Source organism: Dipodomys merriami, unplaced genomic scaffold (assembly GCF_024711535.1).
Source record: "Dipodomys merriami isolate MVZ:Mamm:240054 unplaced genomic scaffold, mDipMer1.0.p SCAF_20, whole genome shotgun sequence".
NCBI classification, from domain to species: Eukaryota; Metazoa; Chordata; class Mammalia; order Rodentia; family Heteromyidae; genus Dipodomys; species Dipodomys merriami.
The window spans coordinates 31,500,732-31,527,429 of NW_027203382.1; the positions used below are offsets into that span (position 1 = coordinate 31,500,732).

Sequence of the window (26,698 nt, forward strand, 5' to 3'; positions counted from 1 at the left end):
GTCCAAGCCCTGCGCCCGCCCGGGCGCCCCGCTGTCCTTTCTTGCCCGCAGGCTGCGATCGGCGCGGATCCCAGGCGGCCTCTGCCCGCGGCGGCCGAAAGTAGCGAGAGCACCGCGAGAAGCCGAGCCCAGCCGCCCGCGGCGGACGCGTCCTCGCGCCGCACCGCGTCGAGCCGGCGCCGGCGGACAATGGGGCCGGGGCGGCTGCTGCTGGTCGCCGCGGGCCTCAGCCTGTGCGGCCCCCTGCTGTCGGCCCGCACCCCTGCCCGCGAGCCAGGTGAGAGCTGCCCGGAGTCCGGGACAGGGCGGGGGGGGGGGGGGGACGCTGAGCTGGGGCCGGGCGGCCGGGCTGTGCCTGCACCTGGAGAGGGTGCCCTGGCCGCCACCCCGCCTCCGTGCGCTCCTGAAGCCGTGCAGGGGGCAGGCTGGGGGGTGCCCTCCCCCGGGCTCGGCGGGGCGGGTGAGGCCCCCCGGGGCGGCAGCCTGGGGCCGGCGCTCCCCGCGCTGCAGCCGTTCTTTGTTGGCCGGCTGCGCGCACGGTCACCTCCAGAAGAGCCTTTCACGTCGGGTCGGGTCGGGTCGGGTCGGATCGGTGTGGGCCCGGGTCCTCCCTTCCCACGCAAAGTGCAGAGGGCCACTTTCGCTAAGTTTTGTTCTGCTTTGAGTTGGGTTTTGCACGTTTTCAGGGAAGAAAAGGATGTAGAGAAAAGCCCCCAGCACCGTATCCACCGGCGACGCTCGGCCCAGGTCCCCCCCCCCCGCCCCCGGGAGGGGCTGGGACGAGGAGATAGCCTGAGACCGGGCAGCCTGGGGGTGGAGGGGGGAGTTCTTTGTTACCAGGAACCTCCATCCCCGCTGGATTGAGGAAAGGGACCTCTCCCCAGAACCAGGGTCCCTGCGCACCTTTGGAGCCTCGCTTTCCTCATCTTCGGGAAGGAAGTGCGTTCACCTGAAACACATCCCCACTAATCGTGTGCCTTCAAGGGTCCGGCTACTGTGACCAGATGAATATGTTTGCTTAAAGTGGTGCAATGTTTCCTATTCTATTCTTTCTCTTCCGAAGCAGTAGTCTGTTAGGAACACTCACCGGCGTTTTACACGCAGAAGACAGTCCTAGTGGGTTTTGTTCTTTTTGCACCCTCTCTTGCTCCCACATATCAGGATTAAGAGGTGACAAAGACCGAGTGCTCGCACGCTTCCTCTTTGCTCAGTGTGCATTTGAAGGGATGGATGCCCTTGGGGAAAATCAGAGCCAGCCCCAAGTGGGGCCCCAGGCTGCTGCGCACGGGACATTACCACCCACCGCGTGGGGGAAACGACAACTCCTGCACCGCCCGGTGACCGGTGTGCGGTTTCGCACCTTGTTACGTGGTGTCTTGCGTCGTGTTTGGGGGGAACAGCTCTGGAGAATACCGATCTTTGTTTGAGACACTGGGCGCGGTGGAGTACAGGTGTGCCCCAATGCTGAGTCCGCCCCAGCCTCTCCTCACAGCAGCTCCCCAGCAGGGTTGTGGGCACCTTTCAGGGAAGGGACTTGAAAACTGATGGTTTCTACCCTGCCTCTGACTTCCTCGCGGACAGGATGGGGTGGGCTAGATGGGGTAGATGGTGCCGAGGTAGACAGACCACTGAACGGACGCTGGCTAATTTATCCACATTGGACTTTGGAACAACTTGGGACGGTAAGAGGAGAGGAGAAAAGAAGGAAAGGACCGCCTGTTAAGTGTCAGAAGAATTCCCACTTAGCTGTCTGTTTTCAACCCTTCCAAAAAGCGCTTTGTTAGAGTGCAGACAGGGCTTATTTCTTTTCACTGATTCTGAAACTAAGGCCTAGAGACAGTAGCAAGCCAAATGAGTCTGTCCATACTGCATACAAGCAATAATGGAGTTTAAAATATGGAGTTTAAAATAACTAGAAAAGAAAAAAAACACTCAAAAATGTTTGGTTTGGGCTGGGAAGGTGGCTCAGTGGTAGAGCGCTTGCCTTGCATGCTCGAGGCCCTGGGTTCGATTCCTCAGCACCACATAAGCAAAAAGAAAAAAGCCAGAAGTGGCACTGTGGCTCAAGTGGTAGAGCGCTAGCCTTGAGCTGAAGAGCTGAGCTGAGGGATGGCGCCCAGACCCAGAGTTCAGGCCCCACGTCCGGACCCAAAAAAAAAAAAAAAAGTTTGGTTTTTTATGATCACTGCATACCAGCAATTCGTGTGTGTGTGTGTGTGTGAAAGAGAGAGAGAGAGAGAGAGAGAGAGAGAGAGAGAGAGAGAGAGAGAGAGAGAGTATGTTTGTGTCAGTCCTGGGGCTTGAACTCAGAGCTTAGGTGCTGTCCCTGAGCTGCCTTTGCTCAAGTTTAGCATTCTACTGTTTGAGCCACAGTGCCACTTCTGGCTTTTTCTGAGTGGTTTATTGGAGATAAGACTCACAGACTTTCCTGCTGGGGCTAGCTTCGATCCGGCACAGCCTTCTGAATAACTAGAATTTCCAGCATGAGCCACCAGCACCCAGCCAAATACCATCAATTCTAATCCACATCTGTCATAAAATACTAGTGTCATAAAAATACTAGTGGGTCCTCTCCTACCATCCAGCAGTGCCTCTTGATCCTGAATGTGCCACTGCTGAGCAAGACAGGCCAGGATCATCCACTCTGTGGGAAGAGACTGTGAGACCCCTCCAGGACTGGCCCTACCCACCCATCTGAGCTTTGCTGTTGTACTTTTGAACTTCCCACTCCCACCAACTTCTTGACATTTCCTGCCTTGTTGCTTTCTGGGTATCTCATCTCCCCCAGCCAAGACCATACTTTTCCTTTGTCCTTCATGGCATCTCCAACAGATCTTCCCTCGGCACAGATTTGTTAAGAAACCTGCAAGTTTGTAAGCCAGTTTATATGCCTTTAGCCAGGCAATTTAAGTGATATGCCTTGTATTTATGAGGAGAGCCAATGTGCCAGAATAAAAAGTGATACTTAGGAGTGTTATAAGGATCTAGAGTGAAAGGGTCAAGAATAGCTGGGGATGGATGTGGTAGTAAAGCATCCTAGGTAGGTGAGTCTCTTTGCTGGCCTCCTCACTATAGGCAACAAACTCGGTTCCTTAGTGAGAGTGAGGAGCCTCTCCCTGTGTCCGACAGGTCCCTGAGCCCTTCTCTAGAACCCGGGAACATACATTGGCCATTTCACTGAACCCCACGACTGTTTCTTTCCCCAAGGAATTCAGCTTTCTCTGGCTTCTTTCCCTGCATCACTACATCACTACCCCGGGCCTGAAAGCTCTCCCCACGCCTCACACATCCCATTTGATTAGAAACAGCTGCTCTACAGAGCAGTGAGGAAGCTCCTCTCCCTCCCTCCCTCTCACTTTCTCTCTCCCCCTCCCCCTCTCTTCCCCTCTCCTTCTCTCTCCCTCTTCCTCCCTCCATCTCTCCTTTCCTCTCTCCCTCTCTCCTTTCTTCTCTACCTCTTTCCCTCCCTGCCTGTCCCTCCTCTCTCTCTCTCTCTCTCTCTCTCTCTCTCTCTCTCTCTCTCTCTCTCTCTCTCTCTCTCTCTCTCTTTCTCACACACACACACACACACACACACACACACACACATACATACACATACTCATACTCTTGGGTAGTTTGCATTCACAATTCACAAGGTCCTTTGGGTAAAGATGTCACTTTTCAGGTGAGGAAAGCAAGAACAAGAATGGCCAATTTGCCAGTCTAATAAGAGGTTGCAATGAAACCACACAATCTGGTGTTTCCTAAGTACCAGTTTCTTCTACCAGCCACCAGGACTCCAAGCCTCCAAGCCGCTCTAATGATAGAGAAGTAGTCCATGTGTTCTGCAGCTCCCCTAGAAAGCAAAGTATGGCTCCCTTAGCTTGATAGACCAGACTCCTTACAGGGTGTGAGAGGCGTGTAGTAAATGCACAGATGGTGGTATCCTGCCACTTTTGCTAATAGATGATAAGGCTGGCCATAAATAGTTCTCTTACTCATAAATATGCTAATTAGCTCTTAGTAGAAGATGTTGGTCTTCAGGGTAAGTAGAAAGACCTAAAGCCTGTGTGAAAGTTCTGAGTCTAAAAAAGTCAAACTGCCCAGGAACTGCACCAATATTGATTTATTTCTCTCTTTCTATTTTAAATTCTCTTACATTCTGCCGAGTGCCTTTGTCTTTACTTTTATGGCATTGCATGATGGCAAGTTCTGTCCTCATTTGGCCTCCCTTTGTGTGAAGGATTAAAGTGTCCCCAAATGCAGCATGCCTGATCCCTTCCGGTGCACGGGTGACAGTCAGTGCTGTGCTGGGAACACTGACTTGCTCTTTCTCAGCAGCTCTGAATTTGTTCCTTTGCTAAGGCACTTCGGGCCATTCTTCCCTGCGTCCTATCAGCCCCTTTCCTTCCTTTCACTCATTTCACCCTAACACACTGGAGCCCAGCTGGACCTTGGACAAAAGGAAGACTTTAAAACAGAGTTCCCCAGGGCCCTGAGTCTCTCTGTAATCCTGCCATTCTCATTTCAGATACTCATCCTTCTTTTCATTAGGAACTAATTTTTCTCTGTCTTTCTATCCCTCCCATCATCCTTCCTAACTTTATTATTGTTAAATCAAGGTGCTATTCACTTATAAAATTAACCACTTTAATACATACAATTAAAAGATAGACACCACCCATAATCCTAGCTTCTCAGGTGGCTGAATCTAAAGATCATGGTTCAAAGCCAGAGTAGGCAGAAAAGTCTGAGAGACTTCATCTCTATAATTAACTAACAAAATACCCAGTTCAAGGCATAGCTCGAGTGCCAGCGGTGAGTGAAAAACCCAAGCAAAAAAGCCCAGTGAAAGAGTGATCTGAATATTCAAACCACAATACCAGCACCAAATAAGTAAATAAAACTCAGTGACATATAGCGTATTTTCCATATTGTATAATTGCTACTTCTGTATAGTTCCAAAACATTGCTGTTACCAAAAAGGGAAGCTTATGCCCATGGCTCAGTCAGTACCCAGTGTTCTCTAACACCTCGGGAGCCACCTACTTGCCTTTTTTCTCCATGGACTTACCTTTCGTGCACAATGTGTGTCTTTTATATCTGGGGAAACCCCTTTCATAGAGATTCATCAGTCCTGGGCTCCCTCTTCCCTTACAGATACTACCAAAACAGGCAAGTTGTTGGGACAGGTCATGACCTTGATTTCAGGTTTAACATTCAGAATTTTTTTTGGTTGCTTCATTGTATTGTGCCTTCTTTCTTCCTGCCTTTTCTTCCCTGGTGCTTGTGCCTAACCTGTTGTAGTAAATAGTCCTCTACATCAGCCGAGATGTTTCTATAGCTAGTGCTTTTTCTGTCCCCAGATATGACAGTAACTTAGTCTAAGACAACAGTGAACTTTTGCCATTTAAAATGTCTGAACAGGCCTTGATATGTTCTTTGTTTGTTTTGGAAAGTAATTTCCTATTTGAAGGATAATTTGTAATTTGCACTAGGAAACAAACTCAACAAATGTGCATAACTTTTGGAAAAGACTACATCACCTATATTTCAAGTCTGTGGTAAGTTAGAAGTCAGACATTACAGGGCTTCAGAAAAGTGTTTACAACAGCAAGAAGTGTAAGAAATACACTTTACATTGTGACCCAGTAGGTACATATGCAATAAAGGTGCTTTGCCAATCACATTATTTAAAAGTCAGAAAGTAACTTTTCCTCAACAAGACACCTTTATTCCATTGTATATATTCTGATATTTTCTACACTATTTTTTTTTAAACTATTCATCATGAGCTGGATGCCTGTATCTCAGGCCTTGAATTTTAGCTACTTCAGAAGTTGAGAGATAGGGGAACACACTTCAAGTCCAGCCCAGGCAAAAGTCCATGAGATTCCATCTCCAAAATTATCAGCAAAAAACAGGGCTAGACTTATTGCTCAGGTGGGCGAGGGACAGCTGAACATGCAAGCTGAGTGATCTTGAAGCCCTAAATGCAAACCCCAGTACTTGGGGAGGGAGTGGGAAAACAACAACAAAACAAGTAAATGACCCATAATATCAGAGCTGCTGCTAGGTCTCTACCATATTTTTTTTTTCTCGTCAGTCATGGGGCCTGAACTCTGGGCCTAGGCACTGTCCCTCAGCTCTTCAGCTGAAGGCTAATGCTCTACCATTTGAGCCACAGTGCCAGTTCTGGCTTTTTTTGCTTATGTGGTGGTGAGGAATTGAACCCAGGGTCTCATGCATGTAAGGCAAGCTCGCTACCACTGAGCTACCTTCCCAGCCCCGGTCTATACCATAATTTAACCTGACATAGGATGTCAGGTTTGCTGAAACAAGGAAGGCTTTATTACCTTATTACCTTTCAAGAAGAATCCTACTTTCTAGGAAGGCCTAGCTGTGATTGTATCTTAATCTATGGAGCTAATTTATTTGAGTTTAAATCGTTTTACAGCCAAAGGACTAGAGAAGGAGACAGCTGTGGTACAAAGGAAATCTGTGATCAATATTGATTGTATATTAGTTTTCACTTTTCTCACACACAAAGGTCAAAAGTGAAGATAGGAGAGGGATGGAGGGGTAAGAAGGAGAAAAATAGGGGAAAGGGATAACAAGTTAAACAAGAAATGTAATCACTGCCTTACTTAATGTAACTGTAACCCCTCTGCACATCACCTTGACAATAAAATTAAAATGTAAAGGTAGTTGAGTAATGGTAACTCTAGGATGGGAAGATCAGGAAATGGGAGTGGCTCCCAGAAAGGCCCACTAGCGTCCACTCCACTCCAGGCTCTCCAGACAAAGGCTTTGTCCTTTAGTGTCTGTATGCTCTAGACACACAGCACTAATCACCCTGCTTCCACCCTCCTCCCTGGCCCGAGTTCTGCCTGGGTCTCCAGCTGAGCCTCTCCTGGATCATGCTGGGAGGAGAGGCAGCCTTCTGGCTGGCAGCCCCTTCTCAGCCCCACTGTCTGTGTTCACGGTGCTCATCTCCACGTCTCCTTTTTCTACCAGAGATGTGTGTTTGTTTACTGATCTTAAAGGCCCATGAGAACACTTTAGAGATGTGTTATTCATTGTTCATGTGTGTGAAGGTCTCTAATGTGTTGGGCCTGACCATAAGGGAGAATTGTTGTGGCTGCCAAGGCCAACAGGATGCTCAGATTCTCAAGCAACAGCTGTGATACCATTTGCTTTACATTATAGGTTCACTAGCTCGCACAACTGCCCACTATGGATGTGAGGATAGGCAAATTCATTTGCTTTTGAGAATGAGGGGCCATGGGGAGAGTACTATTTTAGGAGGTTAGTAATTAGAAGTGGGGTTTTTTGTTGTTGTTGTTTGTTCTTGAGACTGAACTTTGAGCTCAGAACTTGCTAGGCAGGGCACTAACACTTGAGCCACACCCTCAGCCCTCTTGCTCCTGTTATATACCTATTCTTTTCACTTTGCCTCCATTCCTGGAAGTACTTATAGGCCAATGCTTGAAATAGATGGAGCAAGCTCCTATTCCATCTATTATTTCTTTTTTTTTAATTGTGAAAATACTGTACAGAGGGATTACAATTACATGGGCAAGATAATGAGTACATTTCTTATCAAGCATTGTAGCCTCCTCCTTTGTTTCCCCTTCCCATCCCTTCCCATCCTCCACTGCCCCCTCAACCCAATCCTCCCCCCCAACAAAGTCCATCTATTATTTCTAAAAATCCACTTAATATATCATCCTCTGATAAAGGACATGCCTGATATTAAACTGATAAGAATATATAGTACACACAATCTTAAACAAGTCTTTAATTTCTAGAGGTAAGTAAAATATAATACAATACTTTTTCCTTTTTTATTTTTATGATGGAAATTGTCAAATGTACCCAAAAATGAGTGGCATAGTTAATCCCTTGTATCCTATCATGTAGTTTTATTGCATCTGGCTTTTCCCTCCTGCAATTGGAGAATTTTTATTTTTTTATTTTTTTTGGTCGGTTGTAGGGCTTGAACTCTGGGCTAGGGCGCTGTCCCTGCGCTTTTCAGCTCAAGATGAGCACTCTACCGCTTGAGCCACAGTGCCACTTCTGGTTTTCTAGTAGTTTTTATTGGAGATAAGAGTCTCAGGGACTTTCCTGCCCGGGCTGGCTTTGAACCGCCATCCTCAGATCTCAGCCTCCTGAGTAACTAGGATGACAGGGGTGAGCCACTGGCACCCAGCTTCAACTGGAAAATTTTAAAGCAAATCCCTGACATGGTATCATTTCATCCTTAAATATATCAGACAAGAATGTAATCCATTAGTACCTTAAAGGATGAACAATTTCTTAATTTGATCTAATATTCAATATGGTTCCAGTTCTTTCTGATTATCTCATAGATGCCTGTGAGCAGTTGTTTTGTTCAAATCAGGATCAAAGAAAGAAGGTTCACCATTGTACTATTGTACTTGATCGAAATGTCTTCTTTTAATCTGTAACTGTGCACCCTCTTTTTTGTAGTATTGAGGAACAAACTTGTCTCTTCCCTCTTGTGTGTGTGTGTGTATGTGTGTGTGTGTGTGCGTGCGCGCGCAAACACGCATGTGTGCATATGTACATACATACATACATGCTGGTACTGGGGCTTGAACTCAGGGCTTCACATTCTTGCCTGGCTTTTCATTCAGTGCTGCTACTCTACCATTTGAGTCATACTGCATCTTCTGGATTTTTTGCTGGATAGAGATAAGAGTCTCAGAGACTTTTCTGCCTCGACTGGCTTCAAGCTGTAATCTTCAAGTCCTCAGCTTCCTGAGTAGTTGGGATCTACTTTCTTTTTAAAACTGTTTATTTGCCAGAGAAAAACTGAGTCATCTGTCCTAAAGACTATCTTATTGACTGGATCAGGCTGACTGCAGTTGGAACTCATAGATCTTAACATATATGAAATGTTTCAGTTAATTTCTACCATTATTCTTTTATGATCAGATTGTCTTATCTTTGGCCTATGCAAGATCCTTCTGATTAACTCCAGTCTTTATGACCTAACTTGAATATTTTTTTAAGATTTTCAAGGCTTCTGTTGTGCATTTCTTCCCCTAGATCTGACATCCATCATTTCTTTAAGGAGTTCTGTTCTTGCTACAAAAGTAGCCCTTTTTTGAATAGCAGGAATGGAGCATTCCAGTGGTACCAAAGCCTTCCACATGACAGCCTAGGTCTGTTTTGTTAGCTTTCAGCTTCCCTCTCTTTATTCTCTTTAGTTTGTGGAGAAGTGCAGGGCACAGCTGGCTTGCTCTGTGTAGGGACAGGAGCAAGGTCCCAGGACTTCTGCCTGGTTAATTCCCCCAAAGAGTGAGCCCCAAGGGCAGAACTCTGAATCACAACCAAGGCATACTGATGTCCAAATCCCAGGATCAAATATGACATTGAAAGAGCATCTAATCATGGGCTTCTCTGCTTCCAGCCAGATTGCATCAAAGTCAGGAAGAGCTTTACTCTCTAATTTCCATATCAGTTAGAGTCCATATTTAAACTAATTACAAATATGCTGTCTTCAACAATAAAACCACTCTAGAGGCATTTAGAAAAAGCCACCTTGAGGGAAACTGAGCAAGAAGTATCAGAAATGGTTTCAGAACCTGTTACTCTTTTGAGAGGAGCAGCAGGCGCGAGTCACGCTCTTGGCACACTGATAGGCACTTTCTCCTTGACCTGCAAACTTGAATGTCACCCTGAGGGTCTTGAGCTACTTGGAAATAACTAGTCATCAGGCTTGGATTGGATGTATCTTGGTGATTTGAGGCTGAGGTGCATTTTTTAATATTTTTTTCCTTTTTACTGACATTTTTTAATTTCACAAAAACCAGAGTACCAACTTTTAATGTCAAGAGAAGGTAATGTCTTAGTCAGTGATATTTAATCAAAGGATTATGCATTCTTCTTGGGTTCTGGGTTATAAATACTGCCTGTTTCCAGGGTATAATGTTGCTGTCATAAACACTAACCAGAAAAGACATTTTGGAAAACAAAGACTTATTGCCAAAGTTCTCGGTGTAAAGCTTCATGACAATTTCATTCCTAGACTGAGCAGTAATTTCAGCCTTAGGACCGAGACAACTTAGTTGTTAGGCATCAGTAGGTTTCAGATTGTATCACTCTTGTGGGTAGTGGTGTATGGATGTGATTTGTGTGTGTGCACATGTGTGTTCACAAAAGTCTTCCCTGTGGCCTGGCTCCTGAAGCTGTAGTTGGCGAATCACTTTAGTTCAAGACTCCTGCAGGGCACTATGGCTCAAGCCTATTAAAACTAGATCTCTACTCAAGAGGCTAAGATCTGAGGATCAAGGTTCAAAGCCAAAGCAGACAGGAAAGTCTGAGACTCTCATCCCTAATTACCACCAAAAAGCCAGAAGTAGAGGTGTGGCTCAAGTGATAGAACACCAGCCTTGAGAGAAAAAGTGAAGGAACAGAGTGCCCTACCCTGGTTTCAAGCCCCAGTACCAGCACAGAAAAATAAAAGTAAAATAGAGTCCTTGCTCAGCACTTTCACAGATATTTGTCTTTGTGGTATTGGAGTGCCAGAACCCATTCCGTCCCTTCCTCTAGTTCCCACACATTCTTCATGACCTTGAGGGTAATTCACATTCCCTAGAGATGTCAATTGTCAGGCTAACAGGACTGAGTCAAGATGAATAAAGACTGTGTTAGGTACATCTCAAAGAATAAAAGGAAACTTCCAGAAAACACTAAGTTTGAGACTTGAATTACAGATCTCAAACTAAATACTAAATACAACCTGTTTTATAAATACTAAATACATACATGCATATATGAGGAGGGAAGAGGAACCCACATTCCATTTTAACTTAAAACACCCCCTTGAGCAAACAGTGAGGTCTGACACGCAGGCCACAGGGCAGTGGGGGAGGGGGAGAAAACAATGAATTCTCACGTCGTTTTATTTTTATAGTTTCCAAAGTGAGAGTATGTCATGTTTTATGTGGATCATTTTGCTGCCTGTTTTATAGACCAAACAGTTTTTGCTTTGTTTTTTTGTGTGTTTGTTTTTGGTGCCAGTCCTGTGACTTGAATTCAGGACCTTAGCACTGTTCCTGAGCTTTTTGCTCAAGGCTAGCACTCTACCACTTGAGCCACACCTTCACTTTCAGCTTTTTTGGTGGTTAATTGGAAATAAGAGTCTCATGGACTTTCCTGCCTGGGCTAGCTTTCCAATGACATTTTTCAGATATCAGCCTCTTGAGTAGCTAGGATTACGGGCATGAGCCACAGGTACCTAGCTCTGAGCTGAGTTTAGAAAGGTTGAGTTCTGACAGAGCTGAAGTATCCCTAACTTCCCAGGGCCTGCCTATGGGACTCAAACTCATGACACCAATACTCTGTCAATCAGGCTAGGAATCTTCATTAGCCAGGGCGACAGCTCCTCACTATATCAGGCTAGTGAAGAACAGCAGTAAAGTCAAATAGTATTTAAAGTATTTAAAGGCAAGATCCAGGGCGGGGCAAGGGGGGGGAAGAGGGGGAGGGGAAGAGATTCACAGGTGGTCCTAACCAAGGCAATGAGTCATCAAAGCCAAGTAATGAAGTAAGGTATCTGAACCTAAATAATTTCTTGCAAACCACCTGGTGCCTAGGCAGGAGATGGGAGCCGTCTAGCCAGCTCCGAGGCCTGTAGGTGAGGCAGGCCATCCTTTGAAGAGCAGATGCCTGGCTCAATGGGGTGAGCTAGGAGGGCTCTGCTCTACAGAAATGCAGATGCCATAGCCCTAGAAAAGCATTGATTAGCTCCCCAAATGGCCTAGAGATGAGATCAGCCATCCTTAGAAATACGGATGCCTAGCACAGCCTGCCCGGTGCTTAACTCTACTCAAGCCTTTATCTTGGAAATTTAACGTTTGGCCCTATTCTTTTTTTTTTTTTAGTTATAATATTAGTTTTTATTAAAATATCATGTCATCTAGCCATTGTTTGGGGTTTAGCTAATGGCAATTTCTTTTTTTAATTTTTTTATTATCTTTAAGTAGTTGTACAAAGAAGTTCCCATTCTACACAACAGTATTTGAGTACAAAGTGTCTGGCAACATTGTCACCCATCTCTCTTAACCCATGCCTTCTCTCGCTTTTTTTTTTTTTAATTTAATTTAATTTTATTTGTGAACATACTGTACAGAGGAGTTACAATTACATGGGCAGGATAATGCGAACACTTCTTACCAAGCATTGCAGCCTCCTCCTTTGTTTACCCTTCACATCCCTTCCCAGCCTCCCCCCTCCCCCCCTCTCGCTTTTTTTAATTGAGATTAGGTGATTACATAAATTTCACATATTTCACAGTATTGTGAAATAGTGATACTTAGAGTCACAAACATATTTTATCTTTCACAAGGCAAATTGTTATTATCATGGTCTATACAGTTTGTGAATTCTATGAGCTTTGACAATACAAGTTATTTTTTCCGCATCAGGTGATGTTTACATTTCTTTCCTTTTGCTTAGTGTAGGCTGTTCCCACTTATTCTGTTCCTTCTCCTAGCTTCCCTCTGTTGTGTGCATATATCTACCATATATATGGTCTAGAACATGGAGTCATTTAGCAATGATAAGACAAAATAGGTGGCTGTCCTTTGTTTCCTGAGTCCTGTTTTGGCCCTATTCTTAATACAAATGGTCAAGTTCCAGTAATTGTCGCAGTCTTGTTCTATTCCCAGGGTCTGGACCTATATTTCTGATTTCACATTTTATATTCTTTTGGGGAAGGGGTGGTCATCACAGAGACAATCCCATTCGAATATAGTATGTCACTAGTATTGAAGTAAGGAGGTCAGGTCTGACCGGAGCCATATTGGCCACATAGTGGATTATAGGTCTGACATCTTGTCTTCATGCTGGGGGAAGGACCCTCCCATCCCCCCTCACTCCCCCCCATCACCTGCCTTCCAGGTAATGGGCGTGCCCAGACCCCTGGCGGCAGGGGCAGGCACTTGGCTGATAGGTTACTGAATCTGTCAGTCCAGTGCCTGGGACTGGGAATTTGCTGAAGATCTGCCCCGTGCACCAACCTATTTAGGCCCAGAGGAGGCTAGCCATAGGGCTCCACGCCATGTTGTGTCTGTGATCATGTCCTGTGTCCTGTCTCCTGGCTTGTCTCCTGTCATTATGGCGTCCCAATTCAGCTCTCTATTGGAGCTGAATTGGCTTGTTGGTATTGTTTTTGTTACTTTGTTCTCTTTAGCATGTTTCCTAGCTACGTTTTGTGTATTTGTATGCTGCAGGCCTTTGTAATGCAGCCTGTTAACTGTATATTAAAGACTCCAATATTCTATATTTTAAAATGTGGCTCTGGGATGATTTACCTTACAACAGTATTAGAGAGTCTATTAGCGAAGGTTGTGGGTCTGTACTCAGAAACTCAGTGTTGAGTCATTTGACCTCTCCTTGTGACAGATGTCTTCCCAGGCTGGCCCTTCCCCCTGAGTGCGCTCACCCCTGACCTCATTGCGGTAGTTGGGCCTCACACTGCCAGACTTCTGTTTTGCTTTGCATTTTGGAAATTGACATATTTTATTTTCTATTTCTGCTGTTATTGCCTATGCTTTTACAATCACATCCAAAACATTGTTGCCAGCCAGGCATCTGTAGTCACGCTTGTAATCCTAGCTATTGAGGAGGCTGAAATCTGAGGATCATGGTTCAGAGCCAGCCCAAGCAGGAAAATCTATGAGACTCTTTATCTCTAATTAACTACCAAAAAGCTGGAAGTAGCATTGTGGCTCAAAGTGGTAGAGTGCTATCCTTGAGCAAAACAAAGCTCAGGGACAGTGTTCAGGCTCCACAATCAACAATAACAACAAAAAAAAAGAATCTTCAGAACTTTGTGCCAGGGAATAAGTGGAGGCCTGATTATGTATTTTGCAAGGCCACAGATACTGACGTCAGCTATCTCTAAAGGTACTTCACTGAAAACAGTACTGTACTTGAATTCAAGGCCTGGACAGAATTCCCTTAGCTTTTTGCTCAAGGTTGACACCATTCTGTCTTAAGCCATAGCTCCGCTTCTGGCTTTTTTGCTAGTTATAGTTGGAAATAAGAGTCTCATAGAGTTTCCTGGTTGGGCAGCTTTCAAACCATGGTCCGCAAATCTCAGACCCTTGAGTAGCTAGGATTACAAGTAGGAGCCACCAGCACCTGGTGAAGAACGGAATTTTTTAAGCCTGGTGCCACTGGCTCATACCTGAAAACCTAGCTTACTCGGGAGGTTGAGATCTCAGGATGAAGATTCAAAGCCAACCAGGCAGACAAACCAGACTCTTACATCCCCATTAACCAGCAAAATGCCAGAAGTGGAGGTGTGGCTCAATGGTAGTACCCCAACCTTGAGAGAAAGAACCAACTGGGAGCTTAGCACCCTCAGTTCAAGCCCCAGTATGAGCACTTAAGAAAAAAAAAGCAAATTTTTAAAAGTATTTAATCAAACAGAATGTTGCACAGTTTTATTTTTCTTTTTTCAAGGAAATTATGGATGTGAACTTTTTGCCTTTTTTGTTATGGTGATATTTTCTGAAATCTTACACTCTATATGAGCACGTCCCTACTCAAATAACATTTCAATGTTGATTTTATTATGTAGTGTTTCAGGGGAAAACCAATCTTTGGTTGATTGGTTGGTTGGTTGGTATGTTGTACAGTATTTGGGGTTAGGTTACAGACTTCATCAGGAAATAAGCTTATCTGATAAGACCTGATCTTTGCCACCTTCTCTCCTAAGAAGAACTCTGCTCCTAAAAAAAAGCAGAGGGAGGGGGGGAGGAAGGGGGAGGGGAGGAAAATGTTCTTTCTCTGTTTCTTTTACTTCTTCAATCCATTCACATTTAAAATTTTTGTTTTTCAGAATCAAAAACAACAAATGTTACTGTGAATCCCCGGTCATTTTTCCTCAGGAATGCCAACGACCATGGATTTGAATCTTTCCCAATAGAGGAGCATGAGGAGAGAAACAAAACTGTGTTAACCAGCCACAGATTCATGCCCTTCAATAAAAGTAATCCTGTTCGAAAATCACCTCCTGCATTTATTTCAAAAGATGCTTCAGGATATCTGACCAGCCCCTGGTTGACAGTGTTTATCCCCTCTGTTTACACCTGTGTGTTTGTGGTCAGCCTTCCTCTAAACATCCTGGCCATTGCTGTGTTCCTCTTGAAGATGAAGGTGAAGAAGCCAGCTGTCGTGTACATGCTGCACCTGGCCACAGCCGATGTGCTCTTTGTGTCCATACTCCCCTTTAAAATCAGCTATTACTTTGCCGGCAGTGACTGGAAATTTGGATCTGAACTGTGCAGTTTCACCACGGCAGCATTTTATTGCAATATGTATGCATCCATCATGCTCATGACCGTCATAAGCATCGACCGCTTCCTGGCTGTGGTGTACCCCATCCAGTCCCTGTCTTGGCGCACGCTGGGCAGAGCTTCTTTCGTATGTCTGGCCATTTGGGCCATGGCCATCGCAGGAGTGGTGCCTCTCCTCCTCAAGGAACAAACTACCCAGGTCCCGGGGCTCAACATCACCACCTGTCACGATGTCCTCAATGAAACCCTGCTCGAAGGCTTTTACGCCTATTACTTCTCGGCCTTCTCCGCTATCTTCTTTTTTGTACCATTGATCATTTCCACAGTCTGCTATGCATGTATCATCCGATGTCTTAGCTCTTCCGCAGTTGCTAACCGGAGCAAGAAATCCCGGGCTTTGTTCTTGTCAGCTGCTGTTTTCTGCATCTTTATCCTCTGCTTTGGACCCACCAACATCCTCCTGATCCTGCATTACTTATTCCTGTCTCCCAGCCCTGCCACAGAGGCGGCCTACTTCGCGTACCTCCTCTGCGTCTGTGTCAGCAGTGTGAGCTGTTGCATTGATCCCTTGATTTACTATTATGCTTCCTCAGAGTGCCAGAGGCACCTCTACAACATCTTATGCTGCAAAGAGAGTTCGGACCCCAACAGTTACAACAGCAGTGGTCAGCTGATGCCAAGCAAAATGGATACGTGCTCTAGTCACCTGAATAACAGCATATACAAAAAGCTGTTAACCTAGGTCAAGGGATGACTAAGAGGTTAAGCAGAAAAGATTACTTCACCACCTGAAGCAAGGGGGTCTTATATGCATGCTTGCTTCTTACAAAAGCCATAAACACACAGAAGAGTTAATTACCAGAAGAGACAATAGGCGCAGAAGACAATGTTATTCTAAGGGAGGATCCCAGTGCTATAATAACAATGTCACTTTTTTATATATCTAGGTGACTTATATACATGTATGCATGCACACACGCACACAAAATTATTTAAAGTGCAGTATGGGATAGGCACTTGGAAACCCTCTTTCTTTCCCCAGAAATTATGGAAATAAGTTTTGATTCTGTGACTTCATATACAGCATCTGAGTTGATAGAATTTAGCCATGGATAGCTGCAGATGTCCAGTAGTTAGTGAAGGATTCCATAGTTTGGACTTTATACACATTCTGTGAGTAGGTGTATTTTTAAGTTGTTTGATAACAGTACGTACGTTAGGGGAGGCTAGGAATACTGAGTATTGTCTGGGTGTAGAAAAAGTTCTGGTATGTCTCATGTTGAACATATCAAAGTTTGAATTCTTAAATAACAAAACACATGGAAAGCCCATCTGGTATGGGCAGGATTTTTTTAGGTTTTACACACTGTAAGTGTGTGAGGTCCCGCAAGGACTGTTGAGGGGAGGGTACGTGGCAAAGCTGCATGTGGACCAGAACCTCCCTCCCAACTGAACCTCCCAGACAACCACACTCAATTCACGCTCCTGGGGTCCCCCAGGAGGCGGGTGTGAGCTGACAGTTTCTAGAAGAAATTGGCAGAGCAAGAGGTGACATCCTAGGAAGGAAGGAAGATATCCCTGCCCATCTCAAGAACAGAGAAAAGGGACATGTCCGGTAGCTGTCCTGTGAGACTGGCTCTGACATGGAAGCTTCCACGTCTGCCCAGGGCACTCTGCCGGTTGCCAGGCCTGCAGAGAAGAGACAGCCCTGCCCTGGTAAGAGCAAAGGAAAGATGCCATAGGGATGGGGTCTGACAGCATGTAATAAATATGCCATTCTTTACATCTTTTAGCCAGATGTGGTTAAGTGTATTTCATTCGAGCAAGGTCAGTCAGCCAAAGAACCTTGAGTATTTGGGTTTCTGCTTTCTGTAGTGATAATTTGAGATGAAAACATATAGGCTGTGTACTTTCAAAAGTATGTCCTTTTGGTCTACATTAGAATCTTTTATTTATAGTTTTCATCAATAAATGCCTTAAATAAAGTTTTCTTTTAAAACTTAGGAATCTTGTATGCCATTCTGTTTAGAAATAATAGAAGACAAAAGAATTGATATTTAAATCTAAGAAAATTCTGTATTTTTTATTTACTTTGCTTAAGAGTTAATGAGAAAACTGTAAAAGCATTTTTTTTAACCTCAAAGAAGTATCAAGCATAGGAAATGCTTTGCATTTGACGAAGTAACTTGAAAATTAGGTTGGGATATGTCTTTCTTCTGATTAAAGAATATGGTGGCATTTTAAACAAACCAAAAGAAATAGAAAATTTGTGAGGTAAAATATCTATTTAAGAGAGCAAAGTATTTCCAAATAGCATAGAATAATTTACATAAAAGTAATATAATTGTAAGTAGAGCTAGCACTGATTTTATTAGTTTGATAGTTTCATTTTATCTAAATCAGTGGAAGTTTATTGCCCTTTCTTTTCTCATCTACATGTTAAAATACCTCTGACTTAATAAAACTGTCATCACTTATAAAATATTATTTCACTGTTTTTATGTTCATCCTCTTTTAATAAACATGAAAGTATGCTTGGATTCATTTGTAATGGGTTATTATTGTATCTTTGGGGCCCTGGTAGAACAGCACAGTTTAAGGATTTTCTTGAAGAACATGTAAAGAGAAGGGAATTTGCAGAGGGTCAGGCAGGGCCAAGGGGCCAACAAAGAAGGTAAGAGGTCCCCAGAGAATGACAGACTTGGAAGCCATCATCGCCCCAGGCCCAAAGTGTGGAGGGAGGAGTACACTGACCCCTCTAGCCCTCTCTCTTATGCTTTGCTGGTACTTCCTAGACTCCTGCTCATTTCTCCTATAACTCATGTCTTGTACAAAGTAAGATTTCATTGTGACATTTCCATTCATGCATATAGTGTACCTTGGTCATTGTTCACCCTCTCCTATTGCCTTTCCGCAATCCCTTTTGTGTAGGTAAGCTGGTAGTAGAACTTGAACTCAGGGCCTGGTCACTGTCTCTTAGCTTTTTTGCTCAAGGTTGGCGCTCTGCCATTTGAGCCACAGCTGTACTTTTAGCTGTTGGGGGGTAGTTAGTTGGAAATCATTCACACAACCTTTTTCTGCCAAGGCTGTATTTGAACCATGATACTCAGACCACCCACCACCAAAGTTCTACATATAACAGAATATATTGTTACCTCTGATCTTAATCCCAAAGCCAAGGGCCAAGGGAACCTGAATGTCATAGTTTATAAAGATCAGCTTGCTTCGCCATGGAGAATAGATCCTGGAGAAGAACTGGAGATTTAAAAAAATAAAGCAAAAACCCAGGATGATTTCTGCCTGACAAAGGCATTGGCTGTTTTTTTATTTATCTTTTTAAAAAGCAGTAGTCAAGGTTAAAACGTTGAAAATATATTGGTTTCTGGCTTATAAACATCATGAACAGAATCTATAGTTCTTTCCTAGAGAAAGAGAAATGAATGGTCAGAGCAGAAAAGAAAGTGGTAGACACTGTTCAAAAAGAAATGTACTCATTACCTGACTTAACTGTAACCCCTCTGTACATCACTTTTACAATAAAAATTTAAAAAAAAAAACAGTGGGGTTTCTTCCTAGAAGGGATGTGGTGACTTTCCTCCCCCATCCCAGCCCAGGAGTGACAATCCTGTGCAGAGGGGAGGAGGAAAAATTTAAGGCAAAGTGGCTCTCAGCCTCTCAGAGTTGAAAATCAAAAGGTTTTCAACCGGGCGCCAGTGGCCCATGCCTATAATCCTAACTACTCAGGAGGCTGAGAGATCTGAGGATCAAGGTTCAAAGCCAGCCTGGGCAGGAAAGTCCATGAGAACCTTATCTCCAATTAACTGCCAGAAAACCAGAAGTGGCACTGTGGCTCAAGTGGTGAAGCACTTGGCTTGAGCTGAAGAGCTGAGGGACAGTGCCCAGGCCCAGAGTTCAAGCCCCATGACTGACCCCAACAAAAGTTTTTAGCAAAGTATTTCTGGATCTGTCAGTGGAAAAAACATAATTTCAACTGACCAAGAATTCTGTCAACACAGAATTCTTTAATTTTTTTCATGGAAATAAATTGATATTTATTATCAGTGCAGAATATGAGATTTCAAGTGAAAATTATCAGTTTAAACAACTTCTGTTGTCTAATGTGGGGTTGGAAGCTTCCCAATATTTCGTGTTTTGATATAATTAATTAAATATCACAATATATTTGCTTTTATATTTTATAATGAACCAATTTTTTCAGATGTATCTGTTATGAAATCACACATAGGTAAAACAATCCATTTAAGGAGTACACAGATTCATAGCTTTAACATAAAAGAGTAAGAAAGGTTTACTCAAACTTTCACATAAACTTGCACTGTAAGTAACCTTTAGGAAATTATCCCTTGTATCCCTTGTTAAGTTTTAATGATGTGTTTAAGAAGAACACCCACAACTGTTTGAAAAGTTGATTATGTATTTCTCTGGATGAAAGTAACACAGAATCTTTAACATGAAATTTCTAGGTTTCTGAGGCCATAGAATAAGAGTGAATTTAGCTTATGCCCCTACCCACCCAGGAATACAATCCTGCCTCTAACCAGAAAGAGTCTTGAGACTCTTCTATTATTATTTTTCAAGATACATTTCAGTTTGCAAGAGCTGGAATTTTATTAATACCAAATGTTTGTTTTTCCACCAAGTCAAAAATAGCATTTTTTGAGGAAATGGAATAATTGGCTGTTGAAGATACACTTGGAAAGTTTTAGGTTGTATTTCCAAATTTAAGAAATAAACAGCTCTGTAAGGGAGCTCTGAGTTCCACAGTCAAGAGGAAAATGTTAAGCAGTGTTCATGACCTAGTGTCTAGAGCCTGGGACTTCCACAACTTGTTCCTATTTATACAGGAGTCACAGTTCAAACTAAGGGAGGAAGCAGGTTCACCAAAAATAATTTCCTGGCCTCATCAGCAGGCTGTGTGCCATGCCTTTTAAAATTACTAAACCAAATATGCATGGGGAAATTGACCACTAGCTAAAGCAAAGGATGCTTTATGAAGGAGGTATCGCTAATTGAGTTGCAATCTGAGAAAAGAGGAGAAATGTTCCAAAGCAAGTGACTCTCAGCCTTAGATTCTTCAGGAGAGCTGAAGAATCGTAAAACATCAATACAACCAGGCAAAATGGTATATGCCTGTAATCCTAGTCACAGCAATCTAGCAAAGGCAAAGGCTCAAGACCCTATCTGAAACCAAAGCACTGCTCAAGTGATAGTAAGGTCCTGAATTTGACCCCCAGTACTGCAATAAAGAAAAGGAAAGCATATGAAGATATTGCTTGTCTCTTTGATCTGACATTTTAATAAGTGTTCAGTTGAGTTTTCCAGAGAAACAGATTGAGTCCAGAAACAGAAAAAAAAAAATCTCTTCTGTGAAGTCAGCCATTGAAGAGACTGCAATATATAAACTCTGCAACTCTGTTAAGTTAGGGTTTTTTAAGATAATATTTGTGGAAAAAATTGGTATTCTAGATGAGAATTTAATGGCTTTGTCATTTTTACTGAAATATTTTCAAAAGTTCATTGTCCATTTTAATATCCACTGTGGAAAGAAAATCATTAGATAAAATCAATGCTGTGCTAATTCTGGGACTAGAAATAACTAGAATAACTCTGATTTGTAGGTTTTGGCCAGTTCCAGTGGTCTAAATATTCCTCATAATGCTGATTTCAGGCTGACACCACAGCAGTAAAGGATATAGCCCACACTCCCAAAGGATCTCTGTAGTCTTCAATAATTCCAAGTATATTATGGAATACTAAGCAAACTAAGGCAGTTCAAAAGGGCATCAGATTCTCCATATGGAAGCATTAGGGATCTAGTGTGGCACTCCATTTTTCAGAGAGAGTGCCTGGCAGATAGTGACAGCGCCTGAGTCCCAGAAAGCAGATGTGCATGTTTTTGGTCTCCGTTTGGCTTAAAGACATGACTGAAGGATATACAGGGTGTTAGGCTTAGGAACATCAGCCTTGACAGTGTTGGACTGAGTTGTCACAGACCCGAGGCAAACAAGTCAGCCCAGGGATCATGTCCAAGGGTCGGTAAGAAAACTATTAAATGATCAAAGGAAACATATGGTAGAGCCCTGGCAAGCAAGCAGGCAGGCAGAGCAAATTCCAGGCCCTGAGTTCAAGCCAAAAATGTGAAAAAAAATTAAACAAGGTAACACTGGATTCTATCCAATTGCCAATGATTTTTTTTGTGATATTTAAAATAGTTCCCAAATAAACCTTACTTCATTGTTGGTGGGAATGTAAACTTGTTCAACCACTTTGGAAAGCAGTATGGAGGTTCCTTAAAGACTTCACATAGAGCTCCCCTATGACCCAGTAATCCCACTTTTGGGCATTTACCCAAATGTTTACAAACAAGACCACACTAAAGCTGCCAGCACAACTATGTTTATTGCAGCATTATTTACCATAGCTAAGATATGGAACCAACCCAGATGCCCTTCAGTAGATGAATGGATCAAGAAAATGTGGTATATATACACAATGGAATTCTATGCCTCCATCAGAAAGAATGACATTGCCCCATTTGTTAGGAAATGGAAAAACTTGGAAAAATTATATTAAGTGAAGTAAGCCAAGCCCAAAGAAACACAGGTCCCATGGTTTCCCTTACTTGCAATATCTAGTATATGTATGAGTCAAGCGGAAAAGGTCAGATAATGTGATGTTAGGAAAATGAACCCTTAGATATGTATTTTAATGTTTTTTTCTTTCATGCATGTGTTTCTAACACATTTATAAGATTATTTCTTTGTTGCTTTGTATGTCCCTCCCCCACAGTATAACCCCCGCTTTCACTATATTTGATGTCAGTATAACTTGTGGAGGAGATGGGGAAAAACAAGTCGTTTAAGGATTCAGGTGGACCTGTTGCAACAATGAGAAGTACAAATTGTCATGTCAAAAAACGAGCTTTACAATGTCGGTGGGGGGGAGGGGGGAAGGATTTGGTGGGGGGGAAGGGGGAGGCTGGGAAGGGAGTGAAGGGTAAACAAAGGAGGAGGCTGCAATGCTTGGTAAGAAATGTATGCATTATCCTGCCCATGTAATTGTAACCCCTCTGTACAGTATGTTCACAAATAAAATAAAATAGAAAAAAATAGTTCCCAAATAAATGGCTACTATTAAAGAAGAAATGAAGGAAAGAAGAGAAGCTGATAAAATATACAAGAAGATGTTGTTGATGGGTGTGTTTTAAGAAAGCAGTTTGTTGTTGTCTAAAAGTCGTTGTCTAAAACCATCCATATTTTTTGACCCAATTGTATGAAGATCTCTATTAACTAGACCTGGTAGTATATGCCTATAATCCCAGCAGCTGTAAAGCTGAAGGAAGAGACTTAGAGTTCAAGGATAGCCATAGGCCACAGAGTGATGGTCTGATTTTTTTAAAAAAAGGAAGAAAGGAAGGAAAAGGAAGAAGGAAGGAGGAAAGGAGGGAGGGAGGCAGGCAGGAAGAAGCAAGGGAGGGAGGGAGGGAAAAAAAGAGATCACCAGCAAAAATCCCAGTAGAATTTTAGTCATCAATAGCAGCCTTATTTGCATAATAAACTAGAAGCTAGTGGCTCCCACTAGTTTACAGATTACAGGTGGCTCCCACCTGTAATCCTAGCTACTGAGGAGGCTGAGATTTGTGGATCACAGTTCACAACCAGCCTGGGCAAAATAGTCCATGAGACTCTTATGTCCAATTAACCCACCCACCCACCCACCCCCCCACAGAAAAGAGAAGTAGGAAGTAGAGCTGCAGCTCAAGGGGTAGAGCACCAGCCTTAAGAGAAAAAGCTAAGTGACAGCCCCTAGGCCCTGAGTTCAAGTACCAGTACTAGTGCATACACACACAGAGATTAGAAACCTGCTCACTGGGCTGGAGGGAAAACTCAGATGTGAGAGCAACAGCCTGAAGGGGGAAAAGTTGATTAAGAATGAAGCATGAGGTCCTGAATGAAAGCCCTAGTATGGCACCAAAAAGAGAGAGAGAGAGAGAGAGAGAGAGAGAGAGAGAGAGAGAGAGAGAGAGAGAGAGACAGAGACAGAGAGACAGAGAGACAGAGAGACAGAGAGACAGAGAGACAGAGACAGAGACAGAGAGACAGAGAGACAGAGAGACAGAGACAGAGAGACAGAGAGACAGAGACAGAGAGACAGAGAGAGGAAACCCTATACATAGTCAATCCTAGGCTTCTCTAGACAGGCACACTATATTGAAAATACTTTTTAAAATACAAAGAAATGCCTATAATACATAATTGGTTTGTATGATACTGGGCTTCCCTTTTGCTTTTTTTGTTGTTTGTTGTTCAGACAGGATTTCACATTTTCTTTGCCCATTCTGGTTTAAAATGACAATCTCTCTACCTCTTTCTCCTGAGTAGCTGGGATTATAGCTGTGCACCATCCTATCTGGCTCTGACAGTCAATTTTTAAAACAAAATGTAATGCTGCATATGTAGCATGAAGTCAGCAATTAGGGAAAAATAGATCCACAGTTGAGCAAAGGCTAAGAGAAATATACCAAGACATGTAAACTTACATATTTAAATAGGGGCTATTTTTTTCATAGTTATGTATTTCCTAACTTTTTCCTGAGAAGGCACTACATAGGAAACCCATATTAAATCAAAACAAGAGGCAAATACAATAACAACAAAATTATAATAAAACCAAAACACTTATGAGCATCTACCAGCCACAACTAGCATTTTGCTCCACTATGTTTTTGAAGCAGGGGCACAAAGGGCTAGAAAACAGCCCAGACTGTAAGAATTATCCCAAACTATGTGTGAACCTTAGCATTCTCAGAGATATATTTGTATCTTTAGCTAGACTGAAGCCACAAATGTGTCTATTTTTCCTTAACAACATTCTATACACTCAAAACCAAAACTGAACCCTTCTTTTTATAATGTTTATTTTTTGTGCTGATACTGGGGCTTGAACTCAGGGCCTCATGCTTTTGCTTGGCCTTTTCACTTAAAGCTGGCACTCTACCACTTGAACCACACCTCTACTTCAGGCTTTTTACTAGTTAAATAGAGGTAAGAGTCCCTCCAATATGTCTACTTGGACTGGTTTTGAACCACAGTCCTCAGATCTCAGCCTCTTGAGTAGCTAAGATTGCAGGCCACCTGAGCCTGGCTCAAAATTGGATTCTTTATTCTGGTAGGAATCTTTTTTTTTTTTTTTTTTTTTTTGGTCAGTCGTGGGGCTTGAACTCTGGGCCTGGCTCTGTTCCTGCACTTTTCAGTTTAAGGCGAGCGCTCTACCACTTGAGCCACAGCTCCTCTTCGGGTTTTCTGGTGGTTTATTGGAGATAAGAATCTCATTGACTTTCCTGCATGAGTTGGCTTTGAATCAGGATCCTCAGATCTCAGCCTCCTGAGTAGCTAGGATTACAGGCGTGAGCCACCCACGCCCAGTATAGGCATCATTCTTACAGTAAAAGGCTATTCATTTATTTTCTAAAAATTTATTATCATGTGGTGGTGTAAAAGGGAGAATATACAACAGTCAATTTATTTTTACATCGTATCTTTGAGTTTTAAAAACTCCTTTTGAGATAAAGGTATCAGTCAGGCATAGCTTTAAACCACCCCATACCCCAAGTGCTTATGATAAGCACCAATAGTTAACTCTGGGGAGGTCAGTTAGGTAATCTGCTGGCATATCTGGTAACCATGAGCTCACACCTGTAATCTTAGCTACTCAATAGGCTGATATTTGAAGATCGCAGTTCAAAGCCAACTCGGGCAGGTAAGTCTGTGAGACTTTTGCCTCCACTAAACTACAAAAATTGCTGGAAGTAGAGCTGTGGTTCAAGAGTGCTAGCCTTGATCACAAAAGCTCAGGGACAGTGCTTAGGCCTAGAGTTCAAGCCCCAGGACTGGTAATAACAACAACACAATATTTGTCTCAGTGTCCAATAGTACCTAAAATATGGCCTTATCTGAAGATTTTCCAGTTGCTTAAACTTTTTTTGTGTGTGTCAATCATCTCTAAATCCTGGGGCATGGTTCAGTGCAGTCCATACGCCTTTCCACTGGTTTATATGACACCAGAAAAGGTGAGAATCATTCTCTGTAGAAGAGTAACATTGTGTGTGTGTGTGTTGTTTTTAATTTTTTTTTCTTTTGGTGGGTCGTGGGGCTTGAACTCTGGGCCTGGACGCTGTCCCTCAGCTCTTTAGCTCAAGACAAGCACTCTACTACTTGAGCCACAGCGCCACTTCTGGTTTTCTAGTGGTTTATTGGAGATAAGAGTCTCATGGACTTTCCTGCCCGGGCTGGCTTTGAACCGTGTTCCTCAGATCTCAGCCTCCTGAGTAGCTAGGATTACAGGTATGAGGCACCAGCTCCCGGCATGTGTGTTGTTTTATGGTACTGGAAATGGCAGAGCCTCAGACCTGGTACATACCAGGCAAGAGCTGCACTTTTGAAGTATACCCCTAGCCCAAGAGTGGCATCAGAATGGAAGATTCGCTCTTAGATTCCTGGCTTCCTCCAGCAGGGAGCTGACACTATAAACAGCCACTCTTTTTTTTGGCCAATCCTGAAGCTTGAACTCAGGGCCTGGGCACTGTCCCCGAGCTTCTTTTGCTCCAGGCTAGCACTCTAGCACTTGAGCCACAGTGCCACTTCTGACTTGTTCTGTTTATGTGGTACTGAGGAATCAAACCCAGGGCTTCGTGCATTTTAGGCAAGCACTCTATCACTAAGCCACATTCCCAGCCATCAGCCACTCTTGAAACAATAGTATGATGGACTGTAGGGTTCACTGTTCTGTGGCAACATGTTTTAAGGGGATTATTTTTAGTGTTCTTGATTAAAATCTCTGGCTTCTTAAAATCAGAATCATCATGCTCACAAAGTAACCCTTGAAAAAGTTCTATGAAACAAATGTCAGGGGTGACAGTGGTTTCTAGTTCCCAGTAAACTTAATTTTATTTGCTCTTTTGCTTCTTTTAATAAATGTTACTTCTTAAGATAATGTTACCTCAGATACTATCACTGGCCTCATCCTGATTTTGGAAAGAAAAACGTTTAACACAGAATTTTCAAGTGCTTTATTTAACAGGCATGTGGAATTACTTACACATATAATTCCTCTCAACCTAACAACCCAATCACACTGAGTCTTCCAGGCTTACATGGAAGAATGGAGCACTTACAGGAATGAGAAGCAGACTTGGTGACTCTCAGTGATCAAACCATAGTTAGAGGAACTGGACTTGCACTTGAGTTTGTTTTATGGGCTTATGGTTTGGTTGGAACCTACACTAACACTTGAGAGTAGTTTTGTATATATTGTTGTATATTGTTGACCCAACCAATAGTGCCATCCTAAGTCCCAAC

At 43.2% G+C, this 26,698-nt stretch overlaps 1 protein-coding gene across 1 annotated transcript; it reads left to right on the forward strand.

Annotated features, from left to right (window-relative positions):
- Positions 1-17,860, forward strand: LOC138833022 (proteinase-activated receptor 1-like). Its single transcript, XM_070031379.1, has 2 exons — positions 1-277; positions 14,864-17,860. Exons 1-2 carry the CDS (start codon positions 190-192, stop codon positions 16,060-16,062), a joined length of 1,287 nt encoding a protein of 428 aa, XP_069887480.1. The 5' UTR covers positions 1-189; the 3' UTR covers positions 16,063-17,860.
- The last annotated feature ends 8,838 nt before the right edge of the window (positions 17,861-26,698 follow it).